Genomic DNA, 18,845 nt, shown 5'->3' with positions numbered 1-18,845 from the left:
GACTGCCTATCATAAGCATGCCCAGGCATGCCAGTGTTTCTGGCTATTTATCGACCACAGATCGTAGCATTCAGCCGCCTCGATTTTCTCAATATGCTCTTCTGTGGCTGTCACTCATATGAATTCATCTGACCATTCCACCTGACTACCAGAAGCGTTCAACATTCCGCCGATGCCTTCTCCAACTTCTCTTCGCACCACGTCTCGACAGTCTCTCCCCAGAGATGCCGATTTTTGTATCTGGCTATAGATTCTGGAAAGGCCCTGATCGCACCTAAGAACTCTTGCATACTTTCTGGGTCGTCCTCGAGATCAGTTAAGGGCGTCAGATACGTCCGCACGGTAAACAAAATGACCCCGGTTTTCGGCAGGCGACGAAGTGTCTGTCTTTCGTGGCGAATGCGGAGGCTCTCGATAGTTGGCGGGGCAGCAAGTGTTGCGGGAAACGGGTCTGCTTGAAACAAGACGTCGTCGGCCTGTACGAAGAAGTTGTGTCGTGAGACGATGTCACCCGGCTGCATTCTTGTGAAGAACCTGCTACTTGTCAGCAGACTGCCTGCGTATATGAGTAATTCCGCCCACTTTTCAACAGAAGCTCTCAACTTGTCCTTCCACAACGGCACTGGAGTATGGATTTTCCACAAAGGCCATCCAATGCGTTCCTCAAGGTGCCAGCCAGCTGGCGCCATACTATAGCTTGCTGCTCTGCAGAAGGGTCAGTCTGACTAATCGTGGATGTGGAGCTTATGACTTGCAGGTAATGTTGCTCGGGATCTTCACCAAAGCCTTGGATCAACACATTCAGATCTTCCATGACAAGCTGTGCTGCAATTTCGAGAGGTTCCAACTCATAGGGGTATGTTACTTTAAAGGTCCGACCCGTCAGGCTGTTGTGCACATAATCATTCTTGCCCGCTGGCGAGTAGAAGAGAGTTGGATACCGCTGGGTGACATAGTTGACGACCACCTCAAGAACTTCTGCGCACGCAGCTTCAGATCCTGGAAGAACTTGTAGGACGTTGTGCCGTTTCGTGGCCAGTAGATCACGCCGAAATGCTTGCTCGGGCAGATATCGATTGTCGATGGCAAGCCAGTCGCTTTCTTCCACTTTCTGAATGCCCATAGTCATGACGAACTTGCCAGACTTCCATGGTCTGTAGGGATGAGGCTCGGTTGCTGCAACGTCGAAGTGCGGCAATGAAACAATATCATGATGCTTGTCCTTGCTGCCGACGGTCGCCTTCCTTCTGGAGAGCCAAACATACCGTACTACAATAATCAAAATAGCTGCAGCCAAGGGCCAGGCATGAGTCCATGAGAGAATCATGATAGCCATATTCAATAGTCGCCCGAGTCAACAAGCGTAGTAGATACTTAGATCATTCGAATGGTGAAGGAACACTTCGTACGTGCCTTTTCTAAGATACTGGCTATCCCACGTTTGGATCCACTCAAGGTTCAGCCGTTGCAGATGGCTCCGCACCAACTCCGATCTGGCGGCAGCAGCGGTAACGGCGGTCTCATCGCGCCCAGCCGTCGCCCAGAGATCATTATCCCGTCTCTCCAGCATATCCCAGGGTCCTCGAGTCTCTGAGTTTTGCACTGGCGCAATCTCGACCGTCAGAATCACCAACCACGAGGCGCGCCCTTCGGTCCGCTATCATGATGTTCAAGAATGGTCGTGGTAGGAGTGAGCATAGATAAGATTATAAGGCGGCCACCTCGGCCCCAATGTCTGGAATATGCCTCTTTCATCTGAAAACGTTCTGTTATGTTGATATATTGACTGGTAATTTCCTGTTAAAATTGACAGCCAACCGTGTATTGCCTTCACGATGAGTGCGGTCACCGAAAAGCCTTCAATTGGAGGTGCAGCGGAGAAGAATAATCCAGCCTCAGTATCTCCTGCCACGAGCGATCGTGAACATGGGCAGATCGTTGATGCCGACGAGGATCTTCTCGGACAAATTGGATATGCTCAGGAGTTCCGGCGGGAGTTTACCAGATTTTCAACCTTGTCCTATGCCATCTCGATCATGGGAGTCCTGGGATCGGGTATGTCGTGAATCAAGTGCCCCTAGTGGTCGACGCTGATGAATATGATTGTAGTCTCGGCTACTTGGTCAACTCCACTGGCTGCTGGAGGACCTGCGACTGCAGTATGGTGTTGGTTCTCAGGGTCCTTCTTCTCTCTTTGCATCGCTCTTTCGAGTGAGTATATGCGTGGGACTCGTCCGGAAAAGATGGCTCTGACAAAAACAACAGTTGCTGAGCTCGTCTCTGCTTTCCCTACTTCAGGAGGAATGTACTTCGTGACCAAGCACGTCTTCCCCGAAGAGATTGTTCCCGTCGCAGCTTGGGTGATAGGGTGGTCGAATCTGTTAGGCCAGTGAGTTGTTGCAATGCCATGAAACTCCCAGAACATCAACGCTAATCGATATAGGACTGCTGGCGCTGGTGAGCTAGAGCACCTAATGTTCGGAGCCATGACTGATGTGATGACTAGCGAGTGTCGGATACTCAGTCGGACAGATGGTGAGTCGCTCGTTTCACCTACCCAGAAGGAAAGTGGCTCATCCCAGGACAGTTCTTGGCAATGATAGCCATGGGCACTGTGAAAGAAGATGGAAGTCTTGGTTACACACCGTAAGCAAACAAGGTCAGACTCACTGGATTCAGGAGCTAACGTCCTACTAGAACATCACAGCACATCGTCGCTGCGTCTATCGTTGTCCTCATAATCACTGGAGTAGTCTGCTCGTTTTCGACCAAGATCTTGAACAATTCCATTCGCTGGTTCGCTCCTGTCAACAGTCAGTGTCCTAGTGTTCACAAGAGTCCATACGACAACTGACAGAAATAGTTGCCGCTTCCATCGCGATTACAATCGCATTGCTGGTTTTGACGCCGAACAAACTTCCAGCCAGTGATGTTTTCTCCAATGTCACGGATGGGTCTGGATGGAACAGCAAGGGTTTTTCGTTCTTCCTCGGATACCTCAGTGTTGCGTGGACAATGACAGACTACGATGCGACAGCTCACTTGTCCGAAGAATTGCACAACGCAGCGATTAGTGGTCCTGTGGCTATCTTCCAGGCTGTCTTGGTGACTTGGGTTAGTGTGCCGCCAATATGTTACAGCTACGATTTGCTGATACCAAGTGCTTTACAGGTCTTCGGGGTTATGCTGAACATTGCTTTCGGCTTCTGTGCTGGTGATGTTGCGGCTACACTGAGCTCGTCACTGGGTAATCCAGCTGCCCAGGTCTTCCTCAACGCAGCAGGCAAGAAGGCTGGTATCGCAATGTGGTTTTGGGTTGTCCTGATCCAGTTCTTCACAGGTGAGGGACCAACACTTCTCAATTCTCCAATAAGCAGCTGACTCAGAGATCAGGAATTACCGCTATGCTCGCAGACACCCGCACATTCTTTGCTCTTTCTCGTGACAACATGTTCCCGTTCTCAAGGTCAGTTTTCCAATACTCTTTCGGATCATTCCTTACTGACCAAGCACAGCACCTTCCGCAAAATGAACAAGACCACACAGACTCCTTTGTACAGCGTGTGGGCTATTGTCGCCTTGTGTTGTCTGCTCAACCTCATTGCACTTGGAAGCACTCAGACCATCAACGGCATCTTCGGGGTCACCGCGCCTGCCATGGACTGCTCCTATGTCGCCGTCATTGCCGCTCGGATGTATTACGCCAAAAGTCACCCGATCAAGCCCGGCCCATTCCGGCTAGGACGCCTTCAGAAGCCAATCAATATCATCGCCATCGCCTGGGTCTGCTTCATCTCAGTTGTACTGTTCTTCCCACCTGTCAGCCCAGTCACTGCCACGAACATGAACTATGCAGTGGCTATTGCGGGATTCATCGTCATCTTTGCGCTTTCTTGGTGGTACATGAGCGCCAAAAAGTATGCTTCTTCTTCCTGAACATGATAGTGTTGCTAATGAGCCCAGGCGTTATGTCGGGCCTATATCGAACATTCATCACGACTGATCTGGGGCGATGACGGCAGACTTGGCGGACATTTGCTATCGGTATCGAGGTAGACAGTGTAAAACCAGAGCCGTAACAAAGAGCAGACTCTGACTTTGAAGCATTCTGGCTCCAATACAGGCCGTCTTGGTTTTCTATTTCAGAGTGACATAAGGCAAGCCAGAGACGGTGCGATATAATGGAGGCGGCGAGCTGGTATGTAGGGGACTGCAATATCTGATCCCTGCTCCTCGGTCCAACCAGGTATTGTCCCTTATTTCGAACCCGGCCCTCTGTGCAAAGAATAGAGCGCTAGCCCTTGGTCAACAGAAGGTCATCAGCTCTGTCGTTTGATCCTGCCGCCTTGCTGTCAAGGCACTCACTATCGTGAACAATTTTGGACATCAAACTTATATCGTTGATGACCTCCCTGTCAGACGGTGCCAAAAAAATGGGTAGACCACACTCAACGGACACGAAGGGTCAATATGCAACCAGTCATCCGTACAAGATGGGTCAATCTTCTCCTGGTGGAGTGGGATATCGTTCGTAAAGCCATGACTCAACCTCGCGACACTCTATTCACTTGTCCACGCCTATTGACAGGGGTTTAAGTGCCGGCCTTCTGCTGCCTGTATCATAGAACAGCATCAGTGAACCAGTCCAGACCTTCATTTGTAAGAAGGTTTCCAATTTCGTCGTACTCAAAATCAAGATCGAGCCCGAATCCGAATCCGTCAAGAGCGCTGGGAGTGAGATCGTCTGCGAAACGTGGAGACCCAAATGAAGCTTGGATCAATGGCTGGCCAGCACCAATATCTGCCTGCTCCTGAGTCCGAGAGGCCTCCTGGTCGACATAGCTGGCTGCATTATGCACAGCAGGACCAGAAGGGGGCGCAAGATAATCTGGGGGGTCCGGTTGAGCACGATGTGCTTTTGCACCACGTTGGCGACGTGGCTTGGTACTCCTTGTATCACGTCGTGTATCATTGCTAAGTACGGCTTGATCTTGAGCTGCGCTCCTAGTGCGCTCGATCATCTTCTCCACCACCATCTCGAACGCATCACGGTACTTTCTGGCGCTCGTCCATTGCTCGCTTATGACATACAGAACAGTCGAGCATGCTCCAATGTCGGCAGCACGATGAGCGTCGTACAGAGACGGCCTATTGCAGATGCAATAGATCAATGTGAACCCTGCGACAAACACTGCATGCAGATCTCTCAGCGTGAACGGCACGGGAGACAGCCGATGAAGACGTCTGTAGAGCTGACAGATCTGGCCAGATGCATCAACGCATGCAGCATACTCCGGCGGACCAAATGTGTAATGACCTTGTCCTTCGGTCATGAGTGGCTGCAGTAGAGATCTGCGAGCCTTGTTGTATTCGAGAAGCAGTTCTGTCCTCTCGATCTCGACGGACTTTCGAAGCCCTCGCGCCCTATCAGGCTCTGAGTCAGAGGAGTTGTCGTCATCACTACTCTTTCTCGACTCGAGGTGAAGCCGCGAAGAGTCCAACGACTTCGAGTAATGGTCAAGAACACATCCTTTCCATTCTTCAAGTTCTTGGAATCGAAGCGCAATTTTGTCTCGCAATTTGCCAGCCTTGTGCGAGTTCTTCAAAGCGTGCAAGGTAAAACGAATCTTCGTGTGAATGCGGTACAGCAGGATGTGGTATCTGTGAAGGCTCATGCTCGTATGACGGGAGTCAGTGTCACCACTTGAGGGCTGTGCTTGTCGCGCTGCGTCCAGTTGCTCGATGTCTTCTTCATCATCATTCACCTCCAAGGGTAAATCTGCATCTATTTCCTTGTCCGATATGGCAAAGGGCCTGCCCAACACAAGTGCTGTCTTCCTTTCGAAGATGAATGCGCTCCAGAAGAGTCTTTTGCGCTTCTGATCCTGGACTAGCTGGTGAGGGGGGACAACTCTTTGCTTGTGCAAGCCCAGCTCCAGGCACTGTCTCAAGGCGAGGCCGCATAAATGCCAGACACTTGTCCCTAGTGAAACACAGTCAGTCCAATGCCCTATCATGACATCAAGCTCAAGAGCTTCACGTCCAATGTACTCACCTGACGGCGACCGCATTGAGTGTAGTCCCAGCAGCAAAGTGACCTCAATCGAGCGTATGCTGGTCCATGTCATGGCTTCAGGTACGTACTTCATCGCCGCCAGAAAGTGGCCTTGAGGAGTATGTTTTGCGACGTTGGTCGACCCTAGAAGCTCGAGGCAGCGAGAGCCAATGGCATAAACCAAGTGGAGGACTGCGAGGTCCAGACGTGAGTCTGGTGATGAGTCTGCATGGAAGCTACTATGCTGGCGTTGGCTCTCCCAAAGTGCTCTTCTGTCCAGGAAAGGGTACAATGGGTGTACACTTGCCAGATAAGCCCTGATGTATCTGCTGCCCACCTTCGGCGCTGGAATTGGAGCCAATGGCGTTTGAGAGGAAGGCGCGTGATTCGAGAAAGGACGATCAGCCAATAAAGGAAGGGATACTTCCGATCCATCATGTGTACCGCTTTCTATGGCCGCTTGAACGAAGTGGGCGAGGCTCAACCCCGACGAAGAGCCGAAGTAGTGAGGCTCAGCAGCTGCGACCGAGGATAGAACACCAAGACCGAGGGTGAGACGATTTGACGGAGATGATCTTGTTGGCTGCTCCGTCAGCAACGTCGGATTGTGGCGAGCCCTGGATGGTTGGGTGAGGCTATGAAGCTCTTCACGTTCAGAGACCTGACTGGGAGAGCCCAATTGTGCTTCGAGCATCCCTAATCTGTCCTCCAACATTTTGACATATGAGGATGGATATGCATTCTCTGCATACACGCATGAAACACCTGACCGGGCACAATTTGAGCAGGCTGGAGAAGCATTGTCGCACTGTACAGATCAACAAGCAGAAAGTACAGGATGTCGAATAGCGTACCTTTTGTCTCCTGCTTTTACACCTCTGGCATGCCACAAGGACCCTAGGCCGTTTGTTACGTCTCGGAGAAGGAGCATCATCCTCAGCCCTGAGAACACCTGCCATCACACAAGCACAGGGCCAGCTGCTGAGGACTAAGTGTGACAGATATGATAGCTGTTATTGCTCCGAGTTGCAAACTTTCCTGGTGCGGTGCATGTTAATGGCAGACGCAATGATATGATCGGAGGCAAGATAGTGAAGATACGGATGGTCCCGATAGTCGGAGATGGGCGTTAGTCGCCATCGGTTCCTTCCGCTTACGAACGTGCATGGCGAGCATATCGGAAGTGGCTGTCTCATTATTATACCCTCTGCCCCAGGCACACCTCCCCTGAAGCCCATCGAAAACCACCTATCATCAAAAAGTCAGTCACAATGGTTCGTCGCGTCCGTCTTGGTGTCATTGTCCCATCATCCAACACAGTCCTTGAACCACTCACCTCAGCAATCATATCGTCCATTGATGACCCGGACCTCGACATCAGCGTGCATTATTCCAGATTCCGAGTAACCACTATCGACGTCTCACAAGACGCAAATGCTCAATTCCTGCTTCAGCCTATGCTGGATGCAGCCCGACTCCTAGCTGATGCAGAAGTCCATGTTATTGGCTGGAGCGGTACGTCCTCCGGCTGGCTAGGTTTCGAGAAGGATGAAATCCTGTGTGATGCCATCAACGAAGCAACGGGAATCCCGGCCACGAGCTCAGTTGTGGCATTGAATGAATTACTCATCAAATGCAATAATCAGGATATGGGGCTGGTCACGCCATACGCTCAGAGAGTTAACGATGCGATCCGGAAGAACTACGCTTCTATCGGCCTCAACGTTACGGTTGACAGAGAACGACATCTAGGCCTAACCAAAAACATGGACTTTGGGAAAGTAACGGAGACTCAGCTTGACGAAATGGTCACCCAGGTTGTGGAGCAAGGCGCCGATGTCGTTGCCATTTATTGCACGAATCTGCGGGGTGCACGACGAGCATCTGCTTGGGAAGAAGAACTCAACATTGTAGTCCTGGACAGTGTTGCCACGACTGTTTGGGGAATGCTTAGGACGATTGGTGTACAGCCTTCATGTGTGAAGGGATGGGGTTCGATATTCACCCTTGATTGAGTGGTCTGTGGTCACCGGCCTTCATACATATCGTCAAACATGCTCGGCCAGATGTTTGCATCCAGTCCGGTCTGCTGCCACATTTCCCACAAGTCACCTTCTAGACTACTCTGTAGCTGATCGGGCAGATCATTGGTGTCTGTCATCACAGCATTCTGCTCGCCGTTCGTACGTTGTGCCTGCGTATTGCCGGACAGAATGATGTCTGTCATTCCTCGCAGCAGAGGGCTGTAACGGCGTGCCAGATGGCCTTCGGGAGGACTGGCCGCCTCGAGGGTGCGGGCGGCGACATCGACCAGCCGGAAAAGCAAGGAGCTGGATGCATCTTCCCCAAGCGGTGTGTCTGACTGTTGGACGTGAGGGCGGAGGTTCACTATGTATATCTGTCAGCTGCATGTTTGAGGTTCCAGACTGGAGAGATGAATCACAGTCTGTAGAGTTGCTTAGCCAGCTGCTGACGAGGAAGAAAGCGGCATAAGCAATGACGACAAGATAGTGGTCGATCGCAAAGGACATGATGTTGACCACATTAGGATCAGGCTCCAGCTGGGCCGGAATGTTCATATTGTTTGGGGGACTGAGTGATGGTGGTCTTGACAAGTGGAGAAGAATCTGGCTAGCCCACTCGAGTGCCCACGTAAGAGCCTTTCCCGATCGTTGACTCAGGTCGGTAACGTCGAGAAATGCGCATGCGTAGGACAGTCGGTACCATCGTAGCGAGGTGAAAGGAAAGTGCTGAGCGAGAGAATCTCGCGATCGGTCGCCTGGACTCGAAGCGAAATGCTGCTCGATCAGCTGAACATCCTTGTCGAACGCCTCGACGCTCTCAATGGTTGTAGGTCGGCAGCCGGTGAAGTGAGCGCCGTATGCGGTTCGGAACAACGATGCCAGGCGGATGTCTGTGTCCTGGACATAATTACCTTGCAGGAAGGTGTCGAGAACTGCATGTAGTGGTTCAGGGTTGAGGTGAGATGAACGTCGAGCAGACAATGCAAGGCTAGAGTGGTTAGCAGTAAACGAGACAAGCTTCGTCCGACTTCTAGGTACTCACTAGTGGTCGCTCTCTATGAGGTATAGCATAGTACGGAAGCGCCGCACGTCTGTTCGCGTCACTGTCTCAGGACGTTGGAAAGGGACATGGCAGCTCCGTTCCAACGCGAGAGATGTCGCCCATCTGATCGCCAAGCCTAAGCACTGCCACGCCCCTCCCTCAGAGAAGCGAGATCGATATCGTTTCCTGTCGGCCGCAAGGTCGAAGGGTATCCAATGTGCACAAAGCATTAGGGCTTGGACTGTTTCGAGCTTCTGGTCGTCGGGTCCGGGGCGCAATGTTACTCGCATCACCTCGGCATCGAGGAGGCGGATGAGCTCTGGGTATCGCGGGTGAAGCCAGCACGGTGTTCTGATGATGTTGGCCTCGGAGTTTTGCCTTACGGACGAGAATGACTTACTTCGACGAAGCGCTCCAGAATCGCGCGCCCACACAGAGAATCGCAAGGAACAGTAAGACACTGGTGGAGCGGACGCGATCCACGTCAGAGTCCATCCCTACATCGAGGAAAGGAGCATTGGAGTGACAGCTGGAGAAGAATCTGCATGGATTAGTTCCGTTCGGAACAGAACACTCGAAGGTACTTGCAGTCTGAACATGACATGCGCCTCTCCTTGCGTGACAATCGACCGCGCAATGGGATCTTGAGACTGGAAGTCGAGCGGAATATCCTTTTGAAAATTGTTGACAGTTTTCAAGGGGCCGTCCGTAATGACGACACCCTGGGGGCTGGAGAAGCCATTGGAGGATATCGATCCCAGACTGGTGGGCACAAATTATGTCAGTAAGTTGCGTGCTTGAGAGGGCAATAGGGACGCACGAGGCTTCAGGAGCAACTTGATAGCCTTGATGAGAAGAACCAACGTCGGGAGGAAGCATGAATGATGTCAGGGCGCGAGATCGCGGGGTGCCTATGTTCTCATCGTGACTTTTCTGAGCAGTACTGAGTCCTTTCTCGAGGTCGGCGATCCTAACATGCCGTTAGACAATCCGCTGGCTAACCCAGGAATGTTGTACACACCGCGATTTGAGCGAGTCAACCTCCTTCGCCAATCCGTCATTAATTGAAGACGGTATTGCTGGGGCAGCCGGCACTGACGACAACAATGCCTGTGCATTGCCTCCGTCGAACGGCGCCAGATGATTGATCGAGGAAGCCGAAGCCGAAGCCAAATGAGCAAAATGACCCTCGTCGGGCTCTCCTTGTTCGAGGCTGACAGCAGGCGACGGCGATGAACGGAGGCGAAGGTAGGGATTGTACCGCGGATCCTTGACCTCGTCCTCGAAGCTGCATTTGACCTTCCGCGTAGTGCATGTTCGACACTTAACAGCGTAGGTGATACCTCCGCATTTCTGCTTCCTAACATCAATGTCAGCGGAATGAGCATGGGGGGATTTTATCATCGGTAAGCCGGCCGACGGTATTCCCGAGGACTGCCGTTGATAAGGGAACACACCTCGATCTGCATTGCACACAGGCATGACCTGTCCGGCCAATCGATGCTAATGCGCTTGAGCTGGGGTCAGCGGACATGTTCCAGCACAATGTTAACAGCAAAGGTACATGAAGTGAACATGCCTATCGCATGTAATGTGAGATTTGAATTGAGAGACGTCGTTCAACCTCATGGCCACTACCTTGCCGCAGTTCTGCCGAGACCACGCACAGATCTTATCGTGGCGTGTGTGGCTGGGTTTTTGTTTCCTTCACCACCACATTGCCATCATCTAGATTCACTCTGTTTCTGGCGCGCCAATGTCAGATCTACAGGTCATCAAATCTGCAACAATCAGGTGGACATGATAGCTGAATCTACCTCGCCCATGGTTTTGAGGAAATAAGACCTCGTTTTAGCGGTATGTCCACCCCTGATGATTGGACGCGTACTTGTCAGTATGCCACAGCGAAGGTAGCGACACTCGCAACTTCCGCAACCGGATTGTAGCAGTCCAAATACCGGACGGTTCGATCGAGAATAAAGACGTCGTGAAGGTATTCAAGAAGCCATGGAAGGCTCAGGTAAGCAGGGATGACTCCGGAAAACCCCAGCCTTGATGGACGCTTTTTTTACACATGGCAGCACCGTAGCAATTAGGCTGCTGCATGCAGTACATCCCACTTTCCAGCCATTCGTCTAGTCAGAGGCAATCCGCATCCTTTGCGAGGAACAAACCGACCATACCGACTATCACCCACGATTCGACCATCCTTGAATACGACTTTGCCACGCAAGAGTGTCATCTTGGGCCAGTTCAGAAACTCAATCCCCTCGTATGGCGAGTAATCACAGCCGTCATGCAAGTCTCTGTTGTGGACCAGCCGCCTTGGAGTGAACGCATGATGCCATATGACCAGGTCCGCATCCGAACCGACTTGGATAGCGCCTTTCTTCGGATACAGCCCGTACAACTTTGCAGGGTTCTCCGAGGTCAATTCTACGAAGCGCTTCACGTCGATACATCGCCGTCTTAACACACCTTCAGAGAAGAGTAGCGGGAGTCGGGTCTCGACGCCAGGAAGGCCATTAGGAATTTTCGTGAACCTGGGACAGCTGTTAAGTTTTGATACGAATAATACGAATAGGGCTGCACTCACATGCCATTAGGATTGCCGTTATCTGCCTGAGAAAGCCCTAACTGCTTACCATTTGGACCAGTGAACCTACGCGAACAAGGGTCAGAGTGTCCAAGAACCACCGACGTAACCTGCTCACCTATAAGGACAATGGTCAGAAGAGAATATTGTAAACGTCCCATTGACGAGTCCTCTCCAAATGGCTTCCACGTCATTTGGGTCGCTTCTCAGTGGTGGCGAGCATATGAATTTTGCACCACAAAAGTGCTCCTGCGCCAAGTTGGATTTCCCCAGCAGTAAGTACTGTGGACAGGTCTCCGCGAACACTGGCTTCAACTGTGACTGGGCTTTCCTGATGACTTCGGTTGACTCCGGCACGGAGACGTGTACAATCAACAGCGGCGTGTCCATAACCGAGGAGAACGTTATAGCGCGATTGGTAGCTTCTGCTTCGGCAGCCGCCGGGTGGGCAACAGCTTTGTACAGCGGATCCGTCAGGCCTTGAGCCTCGAGCTGTTCCGTAAAAAAGTCGACAAGGTCACCATTCTCAGCATGGACCAACGCTACCATGCCGAGTTCTCGTGCTTTGTGCAGAGCACGAAGAAAGTCCTTGTCGGATATCCTCATGTGCTTGTACGTCAGGAACAGTTTGATGCTCATTATGCCTTCACGAGCCAGGATCGGAAGTTCCTCCTCGAGCACTTTTGGCGTGGGGTCTGTTACGATGGCATGGAAGCCATAGTCTGCGTACGAGCCTTGTTGTTGCGCCAAATCGTGGTAGGCCTCGACCTTTGCTCGAAGCGACTCTCCTCGCGACTGCTCGGCAAACAAAAGCACTGTGGTGGTGCCTCCTGCAACAGCACTGCGCGTCCCCGTCTCAACTGTGCTGAAGTTAGTAGACTTTCCCGCTAGGAGTCATGGCCAACTCACTGGTGTCGGCACACTGGTATCCGGCTTCCTGTGCTCGCGGCGATTTGTCCTGGGCCAGATGCACATGACCATCTATGCCACCTGGAGTCACGATGGCACCTTCGCAATCGATGATGTCTGTGTCCTGCGAAGCGACCAGATTGGAACCCAGCGTAGCAATCAGCCCATGCTTGATGCCGATATCGCATACAAATGCTCCGTTGACAAAGGCGTCTCGCAGTATTACATCCAATGTCTGCATGTCGAAGTTCCCCAAGTCTCCCATAGTGGGAGCTCGAAGCAATCCGGAGATTCGAGTCACAATGCAAGAAAAAGTGCCGATACGAACAGGCTTGTGGTCCAAAGATTACAGGCTCAAGCCATGATAAGGTAGAGACGACGACTACACACCAATACAGCTAACTTGAAATCGAAGAGGTCCTTCTGAATGCGATGGCTGCTGAGAGAACTTCTGCAAGTCGAAGGTTGCGGCCACCACGAAGCGTGATCCACAATCGCGCCAGTCCGAGGGAACTGGCCGTGATAAGACGTCGACCCTGTTTCCAGAAAAAGTGGCACCGTCTGACAGGGCGTACATCGACAATATAAGTTCGAAGTCAAGCACTTTCACAATAGCGGGCGCCTTGACGGCAAGACTGTAGCGCTGTACGATGGAGCTGAAGGTCTTCACCCCCGTCAAGTGAAAAGGTATATTCTTGTGTGCGCAGGACTCTGGACTGACACCAAGGGGCAATGTCTATTTGCACCTGAAGAGCAACAACCGTCAGACGGTGCCACTTTTTCTGGAAAGAGGCTTGACGCTGCTCGTCTGCAGATTTGCACAATGTATCGCAACCAATCAATTTCTTCTATTGTCGGACCAGTCCGCTATCGCTAAATCTTCGTGATAACACTCCTGACTGCCTGTCTGACCTCGCTTTCAAGACACTCACATTCTTTATCATGTTATGCAATGCGGACCCTTCCGAGCATATTTAACATGTGCGTATCATGCATTCAGCATATCTTTACGACGAGAGGTGTGTAGTCTTTGTGTATATAAAGGTCATGCTATCGCCACTCCCTGGACTGTGAGAAGTCTCTCACGATCCTCAGAAGCCCGAACCAGCACTTCTTTTCTAGCCACTTTGATTGGAAATCAGGCAAGGTTATCTCACACGTTGCAATCATGAGGACTATGAACATCCATGTGCCTAAAACCAGCAAAGAGTGGAAGTTGGCGCTGACCACTGGTACCGAGACCGATCCTGCTTCTCAATGGATTAACAAGGATCTTGCACCCACGCCAAAGGAAGCACGTACATGGTCTTGGTGAGCTTCCACCACATCGTTATTCTCAATGACCCATACTGACCTGCACAACAGGATATCCCTGACTAGCTACTGGTGGGGCAATGCCTTCAACTCCAGCCAGTGGTCCAACGGCGCCAGCCTCATCGCAGTCGGTCTGAACTGGTGGCAAGCGTTGATTGCTTGCATGTTGGCCAATCTCATCTCGTCGACCGTGGCGCTCGCCTTAGGACGGCCTGGTGCAAGGTACCACATTGGCTATCCAGTGCTCGCCCGGAGTGTCTTTGGTATGTACGGGCACTACTTCTTCGTCTGGATCCGGGCGGTGGTCGCCATCATCTGGTTCGGCGTGCAAACGTACTTCGGCTCGCAGCACTTGAGTGTCATATTCAGATGCATTTTTGGAAACTCCTGGGAAAACATGCCGAACCATATGCCCGCCAGCGCCGGGATCAGCTCGAGAGATCTCTTGGCTTTCTTCCTCTTCTGGATGATTGAGTTGCCGTTCCAGGCTGTGCATCCGACCAAGATCAAGTACCTATTCGCTGTTAGTTCGCTCTTTGAGCCCTGGACGAAGTGATTCTGCCTGATTGCTAACGACGTCGCAGGCTGAGTCAATCTTTTGTCCTCTCGCTTGTCTAGGAACATTTGCCTGGTGCGTCAGCTACGGCGGCGGCATCAGAGTGAACACACTCGGGGCAACGCAGGTCCACGGTGGTGCCCTGGGTTGGGCCATGCTCAACGGCATCAACAGTTGCTTGGGCGTGACGTCTGCCCTTCTTGTCAATGTAAGAACACCTACGTTAATACGGGTTGACAAATGACGACTGACTTTCCCTTCCAGCAACCTGACCTGACCCGATATACCAGACGACCCAAAGATGCCGGGTGGCGGCAAGCGTCATCGATTTTCGCCAGCAAGACGTTGATCTTCTTCTTCGGTATCGGCGCAACCGCAGCTGTACAAGGAAAATTCGGCGAAGCATATTGGAACCAGTGGGACTTGCTCAATGCTATCCTGGACCGCTTCTGGGGTCCTGCCGCGCGAGCGGGATGTTTCTTTGCGGCGATGGGATTCGCCTTGTCTGTGTTGGGTGTCAATATCGGCTGCAATGCTATCCCGTTCGGTATGCAATCCCCTATCCTCAACAAGATGAAGATGTCTGGCTAACGATGCTGCTCAGGTGCCGATGTAACGGGATTGTTGCCCAAGTACTTCACTATCGTCCGAGGCCAAATGTTCTGCGGTATTATGTCCCTGGCAATTGTGCCATGGAAGCTACTAAGTAAGTTTGCATCAAGTCGATCATTCCAAGGCCGATCACTGACTCTTCTGTCACAGCCAGCGGCTCCGGCTTCTTGACTTTCTTGGGCAGCTACAATATCTTTATCTCGCCGATCTGTGGCGTAAGTGTCAACCATCTCTGTTATGAAGACCCTTGAAGAGGAGCCTAGGCTAACACCTGCTAGATCATCATGATCGACTACTTCTTCATCAAGCGCGGCAACATCCATACACCCTCGCTGTTCAACCCGGCTCCTGGATCGCTGTACTACTACACCAAAGGCTGGAATCTGAAAGCACTTGCGTGCTGGACTTCCGCCGCAGCTTTTGGTATCCCAGGCCTGGTCGGTGCGTACCATCCTACGTGGGTTGCCGAAGCCGCGATACACATGTACCAGACTGGATGGGTGATATGCTTTGCGGTGGCTATCACCTTTTACTTAGCCATCAATCGCGTGTTGCCGGCCAAAGTGCTCCCGATGGGCTACGAGGGTGCACCAAGCGGGTTTGAAAGCCTCGCGGAAACAGAAGGCTATTTTGACGGTGAGATGCCAATTGAATCTGGTATGACCACTGGTCGCGATCCTGAAGACCGAGCGTCGGATGGAACGAGTGTCGTCTCTGTGAGCAATGTTGTTGGCAGTGAGAAGGTCTGAAAGAGAGCTCGGAGTAGTGGGATGTGCTTTCTTGATGTCTGGTCGTCAAACCTGTTTCCAGAAAAGTGGCACGGTCTGACCAGTGTCGCTCCTCAGGTGCAAATAGGTACTGTTTCTTATTGTCGTCTCGAAGTTCTTCGCACACAACGACAGAGCTTTGTGCGTTGTCAGAAAGGAGGTCATCAGCTCTATCGTGTATCCCCACTGGCTTGTTGTCAAGGCACCTACCCATTGTTGCGAACCTGCAGAACTTCAATATATATCGTCGATGTACTCCCTGTCAGACGGTGCCACTTTTTCTGGACACAGGCTTGTCGTGTTCTTGCGTCACTGTGGCAACGGCGTGAGGAGCTGGTGTTCAAGTTATGAATCGGAGTGGTCGTTCCGGCAGTAGATCGATATTAGTGTCCGCTGGAAGATGGTCTATACTTCCACGGCCAACAAGCTTTCTCTATGTGCTCTTTGATGACGTTCATGTATTTTTTCCACAACGCGTTCAATGAATTTCTCGGGTAAGCTGAGGAAGTTTCCGCCGAAACCAGTGACAGGCTCGTGACTGCATTCGAGGTATCGGTCTCGGAACTCAATCCACAGGGTATTGTCCGGGGATTGTTCGTTGATTGTGGGGCGTGGGAAGTAAGGGTCGTTCCTCATGAACGCTTCAGCAGCTTGCTCGATGCCGGCGTCGTCCATGGTCAGCGGCTTGCAGCAGTCAAAGTCCAGGACCCATAGAGCATGAATTCCGAAGATTTCGTGTGAGTACACGTTGTGGGCGATTTCTTTTTGCGTTGGAACGGCACCGAGCACAAACTCGATATCATTGGCGTCGATATTCGCAACCCAGTGCATCATGGCGAGTGTCTCAGCCATGGCATGTGCGTACTCCAGAATCGGGAGCTGGAGGTCCTCTGCCTTATTGAGGTGTAAGGGGTAGTTGCGCATGGAGAAACGCTGAAGTATTGGTGCTGTCCGGGCCTCGATCTGGAATTTTCGACGGCCTAGGTAGGGTCGTACCAAGCAGTCTCTGTTGGAGTCCTCGGCCTTTATGGTCGCAATTGATGCGGGTGGACAGTATCTGTCAATGAGGCGATCCCTCACGTCCTGCGGCAGTGGTGGTATGCGTTCCGAGCAGAGCACGTTGCAGGCAGTGTAGCCGGTGCGAAATCTCGCGAGATTCATGTCCCACCAGTTTTGGTCGTCGTTCTTGATAAACTTCGGCCATCGTGGGGCACACACGCCGAGCCTTTCCTGTAAAGCTGTCTCGAGCACGAGTCTATGCATGTTGTAGTCATTGAGAAGAGACCGCCATTTACATCCATCCTCTCTTTTCATCGCTATCGTGCTTCCCTCTGCTGCCCATACAGATCCGCAATTACCGTGGCCTATTTCGCGGAATTCGGTAGAGGTGCATTCTTGCTGGATGGGGGATGTCATGTTGAGAGAGTGCAGCTCTTGTGAAGTTGGTAATGCTGGTTGGAAAATACTAATGTGTATTGGTATTAGTATTGTGGTTGTGAATGTGATTGCTAGAATGTGAATGTTTCAGGCGACTGGGAGTGATTCATCTATCTTCATTAAATACTCTGGCATTCAGACTGAAAGTCGGCCAAAAAACTAAGACAGGAGATTCGCTTCGAAGACCCTTTGGTTCAACGACGTCTGGAGTCTGGTTGGGAGGTTTGACTGGCTGCCACTACTCTGGAAAGCTCTCAGGCCAGTAATCGAGGATAGTTGACCCTCACTTCTCCCTACCAGTGACTCACAGAGTGAACGGTGAGCGTGCATATTCGCTGCCATAAGCACAAAATGGCATCAAAGTGGCTAGGCGAGACAGCTTTGAGACTGCGAAGACTTGGGCAGAAATGTCCCCTTGAGATAAAACTCTGCATACTGTAGGTCTGAAACCAGCAGGTGATCGGGCCCGTGTCTTCTCGATTAATGTATGCTTCTAGGCATCTTTTATTGTGATGTGTATAACGTCCAGCAAATTCATCGAGAGGTTGAGGAGGTGAAGCAGTGGTTAAATTAAGTACTTGAGGTAATGAAGAGTCGCACTCTTCGCTTGGCCTGACCCGAAGTTGACCCAGGGAGGTGCCCTAAGTTGATTCCCGAGTAAAGCGGCAAATTAGGCGCCATCACCCTAAGAGGCCCTTAACTGGTGCCAAGGTTTAGATGAGGTTTATCGCCGGCAAATGTGGACACACTTTTTTCTTCTCCTTCCCTTTAAAACACAAATTCCAGCATGACTATCGAATGAACCGATCAACATAATCCGCCCCCAAACCGATCTTCTCGAAATGCGCGCGAGCCAGATCAATCTTGGAGAAAACATCCTCGATGGCCTCTGGCTTGCCTTGAGGGTCCACGTAGATATATGCGCCAGTAACGTGGAACAGTGTGACCATTTCCGTCACTCCTTCAGGAACTTCGAGGGTATGGATGTCCCCAGGTGGCTCGAAAGCATAGCTGCCCTCCTCCGCCCACCATTCGTGCTCAAGGTAGTGCCATCGCCCCCTCAACACTGTCGCGTGGACAGGCCCTGCGTGTCGATGTCGTGAGAGAATGCCGGATTTGCGCACGCGCAGTAAATTGACGAAGTATCCTTGCGAGACTGAGAAGATCAATGGTCGGAACCACACATCTTTGGCCTGAGGGACCCAGAGGCGTTCGTCGACGTTGTCGATGTCCAGGACGTTGGGAACAACGAGGTCTTCGGGCACTTTGTACAAGGGCGGCCCAGAGTATGGAACGGCCGAAAGGTCCGTTGGCCGTGAGGGTGCCATGGCTTCGGTAATGCTGTATGTAGGTTTGGCTCTCGGTTACGCTGGCTTCGTCGAATAGTGTAGTTTTCAGGATGCTCTGCTTATCTTTGCATTATAAGTAACTATACGTTCGACCTCTACAGACAAAGAGATTTACAATCTTCGGCTTTCAGACCCATCAGATCGAGGCGACCTTGCCGTGACCCCGCATCAAATATTTTATGAC

At 51.7% G+C, this 18,845-nt stretch overlaps 9 protein-coding genes across 9 annotated transcripts; 3 read left to right on the top strand and 6 right to left on the bottom strand.

The window, feature by feature from the left end:
* Positions 1 to 164: 164 nt before the first annotated feature.
* On the bottom strand, positions 165 to 1,715 carry EDD37DRAFT_675937 (uncharacterized protein; the record flags this gene model as incomplete). Its single annotated transcript, XM_062819552.1, has 3 exons — positions 781 to 1,715; positions 583 to 703; positions 165 to 534 (listed from the first exon to the last, which is right to left on the bottom strand). Coding segments are annotated over exons 1-3 (1,047 nt in total), but the record flags the coding sequence as incomplete, so codon positions are not given.
* A 120-nt stretch (positions 1,716 to 1,835) lies between these two features.
* Positions 1,836 to 3,936, top strand: EDD37DRAFT_571374 (putative amino-acid permease; the record flags this gene model as incomplete). Its single annotated transcript, XM_062814329.1, has 11 exons — positions 1,836 to 2,055; positions 2,110 to 2,211; positions 2,266 to 2,389; positions 2,444 to 2,457; positions 2,507 to 2,535; positions 2,588 to 2,646; positions 2,698 to 2,813; positions 2,864 to 3,114; positions 3,172 to 3,340; positions 3,394 to 3,466; positions 3,516 to 3,936. The coding sequence occupies 11 exons, from the start codon at positions 1,836 to 1,838 to the stop codon at positions 3,934 to 3,936; spliced, it is 1,578 nt and encodes a 525-aa protein (XP_062665298.1).
* Positions 3,937 to 4,619: 683 nt separating this feature from the next.
* EDD37DRAFT_571360 (fungal-specific transcription factor domain-containing protein) lies at positions 4,620 to 7,014 on the bottom strand (the record flags this gene model as incomplete). Its single annotated transcript, XM_062814327.1, has 4 exons — positions 4,620 to 5,388; positions 5,506 to 5,983; positions 6,056 to 6,863; positions 6,910 to 7,014. 4 exons carry the CDS (start codon positions 7,012 to 7,014, stop codon positions 4,620 to 4,622), a joined length of 2,160 nt encoding a protein of 719 aa, XP_062665297.1.
* A 255-nt stretch (positions 7,015 to 7,269) lies between these two features.
* Positions 7,270 to 8,134, top strand: EDD37DRAFT_216772 (Asp/Glu/hydantoin racemase). The gene has a single exon (XM_062810351.1). The coding sequence runs from the start codon at positions 7,327 to 7,329 to the stop codon at positions 8,068 to 8,070; it is 744 nt and encodes a 247-aa protein (XP_062665296.1). The 5' UTR covers positions 7,270 to 7,326; the 3' UTR covers positions 8,071 to 8,134.
* Positions 8,135 to 10,696, bottom strand: EDD37DRAFT_216771 (uncharacterized protein). Its single transcript, XM_062810350.1, has 7 exons — positions 10,579 to 10,696; positions 10,143 to 10,474; positions 9,942 to 10,091; positions 9,710 to 9,883; positions 9,522 to 9,662; positions 9,122 to 9,472; positions 8,135 to 9,067 (listed from the first exon to the last, which is right to left on the bottom strand). Exons 1-7 carry the CDS (start codon positions 10,588 to 10,590, stop codon positions 8,200 to 8,202), a joined length of 2,028 nt encoding a protein of 675 aa, XP_062665295.1. The 5' UTR covers positions 10,591 to 10,696; the 3' UTR covers positions 8,135 to 8,199.
* A 517-nt stretch (positions 10,697 to 11,213) lies between these two features.
* On the bottom strand, positions 11,214 to 12,867 carry EDD37DRAFT_660359 (uncharacterized protein; the record flags this gene model as incomplete). The annotated part of the gene is made up of 4 exons (XM_062819101.1): positions 11,214 to 11,664; positions 11,718 to 11,783; positions 11,836 to 12,577; positions 12,627 to 12,867. 4 exons carry the CDS (start codon positions 12,865 to 12,867, stop codon positions 11,214 to 11,216), a joined length of 1,500 nt encoding a protein of 499 aa, XP_062665294.1.
* A 668-nt stretch (positions 12,868 to 13,535) lies between these two features.
* EDD37DRAFT_689083 (allantoin transporter) lies at positions 13,536 to 16,000 on the top strand. Its single transcript, XM_062819971.1, has 7 exons — positions 13,536 to 13,937; positions 13,992 to 14,463; positions 14,525 to 14,704; positions 14,761 to 15,043; positions 15,101 to 15,202; positions 15,259 to 15,323; positions 15,387 to 16,000. The coding sequence occupies exons 1-7, from the start codon at positions 13,795 to 13,797 to the stop codon at positions 15,855 to 15,857; spliced, it is 1,716 nt and encodes a 571-aa protein (XP_062665293.1). The 5' UTR covers positions 13,536 to 13,794; the 3' UTR covers positions 15,858 to 16,000.
* A 280-nt stretch (positions 16,001 to 16,280) lies between these two features.
* On the bottom strand, positions 16,281 to 17,291 carry EDD37DRAFT_654862 (zinc finger protein-domain-containing protein; the record flags this gene model as incomplete). Its single annotated transcript, XM_062818720.1, has 1 exon — positions 16,281 to 17,291. One exon carries the CDS (start codon positions 17,289 to 17,291, stop codon positions 16,281 to 16,283), a length of 1,011 nt encoding a protein of 336 aa, XP_062665292.1.
* A 566-nt stretch (positions 17,292 to 17,857) lies between these two features.
* On the bottom strand, positions 17,858 to 18,767 carry EDD37DRAFT_643736 (RmlC-like cupin domain-containing protein). The gene has a single exon (XM_062817448.1). It carries the CDS (start codon positions 18,638 to 18,640, stop codon positions 18,104 to 18,106), a length of 537 nt encoding a protein of 178 aa, XP_062665291.1. The 5' UTR covers positions 18,641 to 18,767; the 3' UTR covers positions 17,858 to 18,103.
* Positions 18,768 to 18,845: the final 78 nt, after the last annotated feature.

Source organism: Exophiala viscosa (genome assembly GCF_022695815.1).
Source record: "Exophiala viscosa unplaced genomic scaffold EDD37scaffold_18, whole genome shotgun sequence".
In the NCBI taxonomy this organism is placed as follows: domain Eukaryota; kingdom Fungi; phylum Ascomycota; class Eurotiomycetes; order Chaetothyriales; family Herpotrichiellaceae; genus Exophiala; species Exophiala viscosa.
This window is presented reverse-complemented; position numbering and strand designations above follow the sequence as displayed.

Bases quoted from the DNA above. Each gene is read 5' to 3' on its own strand.
- EDD37DRAFT_216772 (XM_062810351.1), top strand. From the start codon at position 7,327: ATGGTTCGTCGCGTCCGTCTTGGTGTCATTGTCCCATCATCCAACACA.
- EDD37DRAFT_216771 (XM_062810350.1), bottom strand. The intron at 9,884-9,941 runs GTGCGTCCCTAT...TGTGCCCACCAG, and splicing joins CAAGTTGCTCCTGAAGCCTC to TCTGGGATCGATATCCTCCA. The intron at 9,068-9,121 runs GTGAGTACCTAG...TAACCACTCTAG, and splicing joins CTCATAGAGAGCGACCACTA to CCTTGCATTGTCTGCTCGAC.
- EDD37DRAFT_689083 (XM_062819971.1), top strand. From the start codon at position 13,795: ATGAGGACTATGAACATCCATGTGCCTAAAACCAGCAAAGAGTGGAAG. The intron at 15,044-15,100 runs GTATGCAATCCC...GATGCTGCTCAG, and splicing joins CTGCAATGCTATCCCGTTCG to GTGCCGATGTAACGGGATTG. The intron at 15,203-15,258 runs GTAAGTTTGCAT...CTTCTGTCACAG, and splicing joins TGTGCCATGGAAGCTACTAA to CCAGCGGCTCCGGCTTCTTG.
- EDD37DRAFT_643736 (XM_062817448.1), bottom strand. From the start codon at position 18,640: ATGGCACCCTCACGGCCAACGGACCTTTCGGCCGTTCCATACTCTGGG.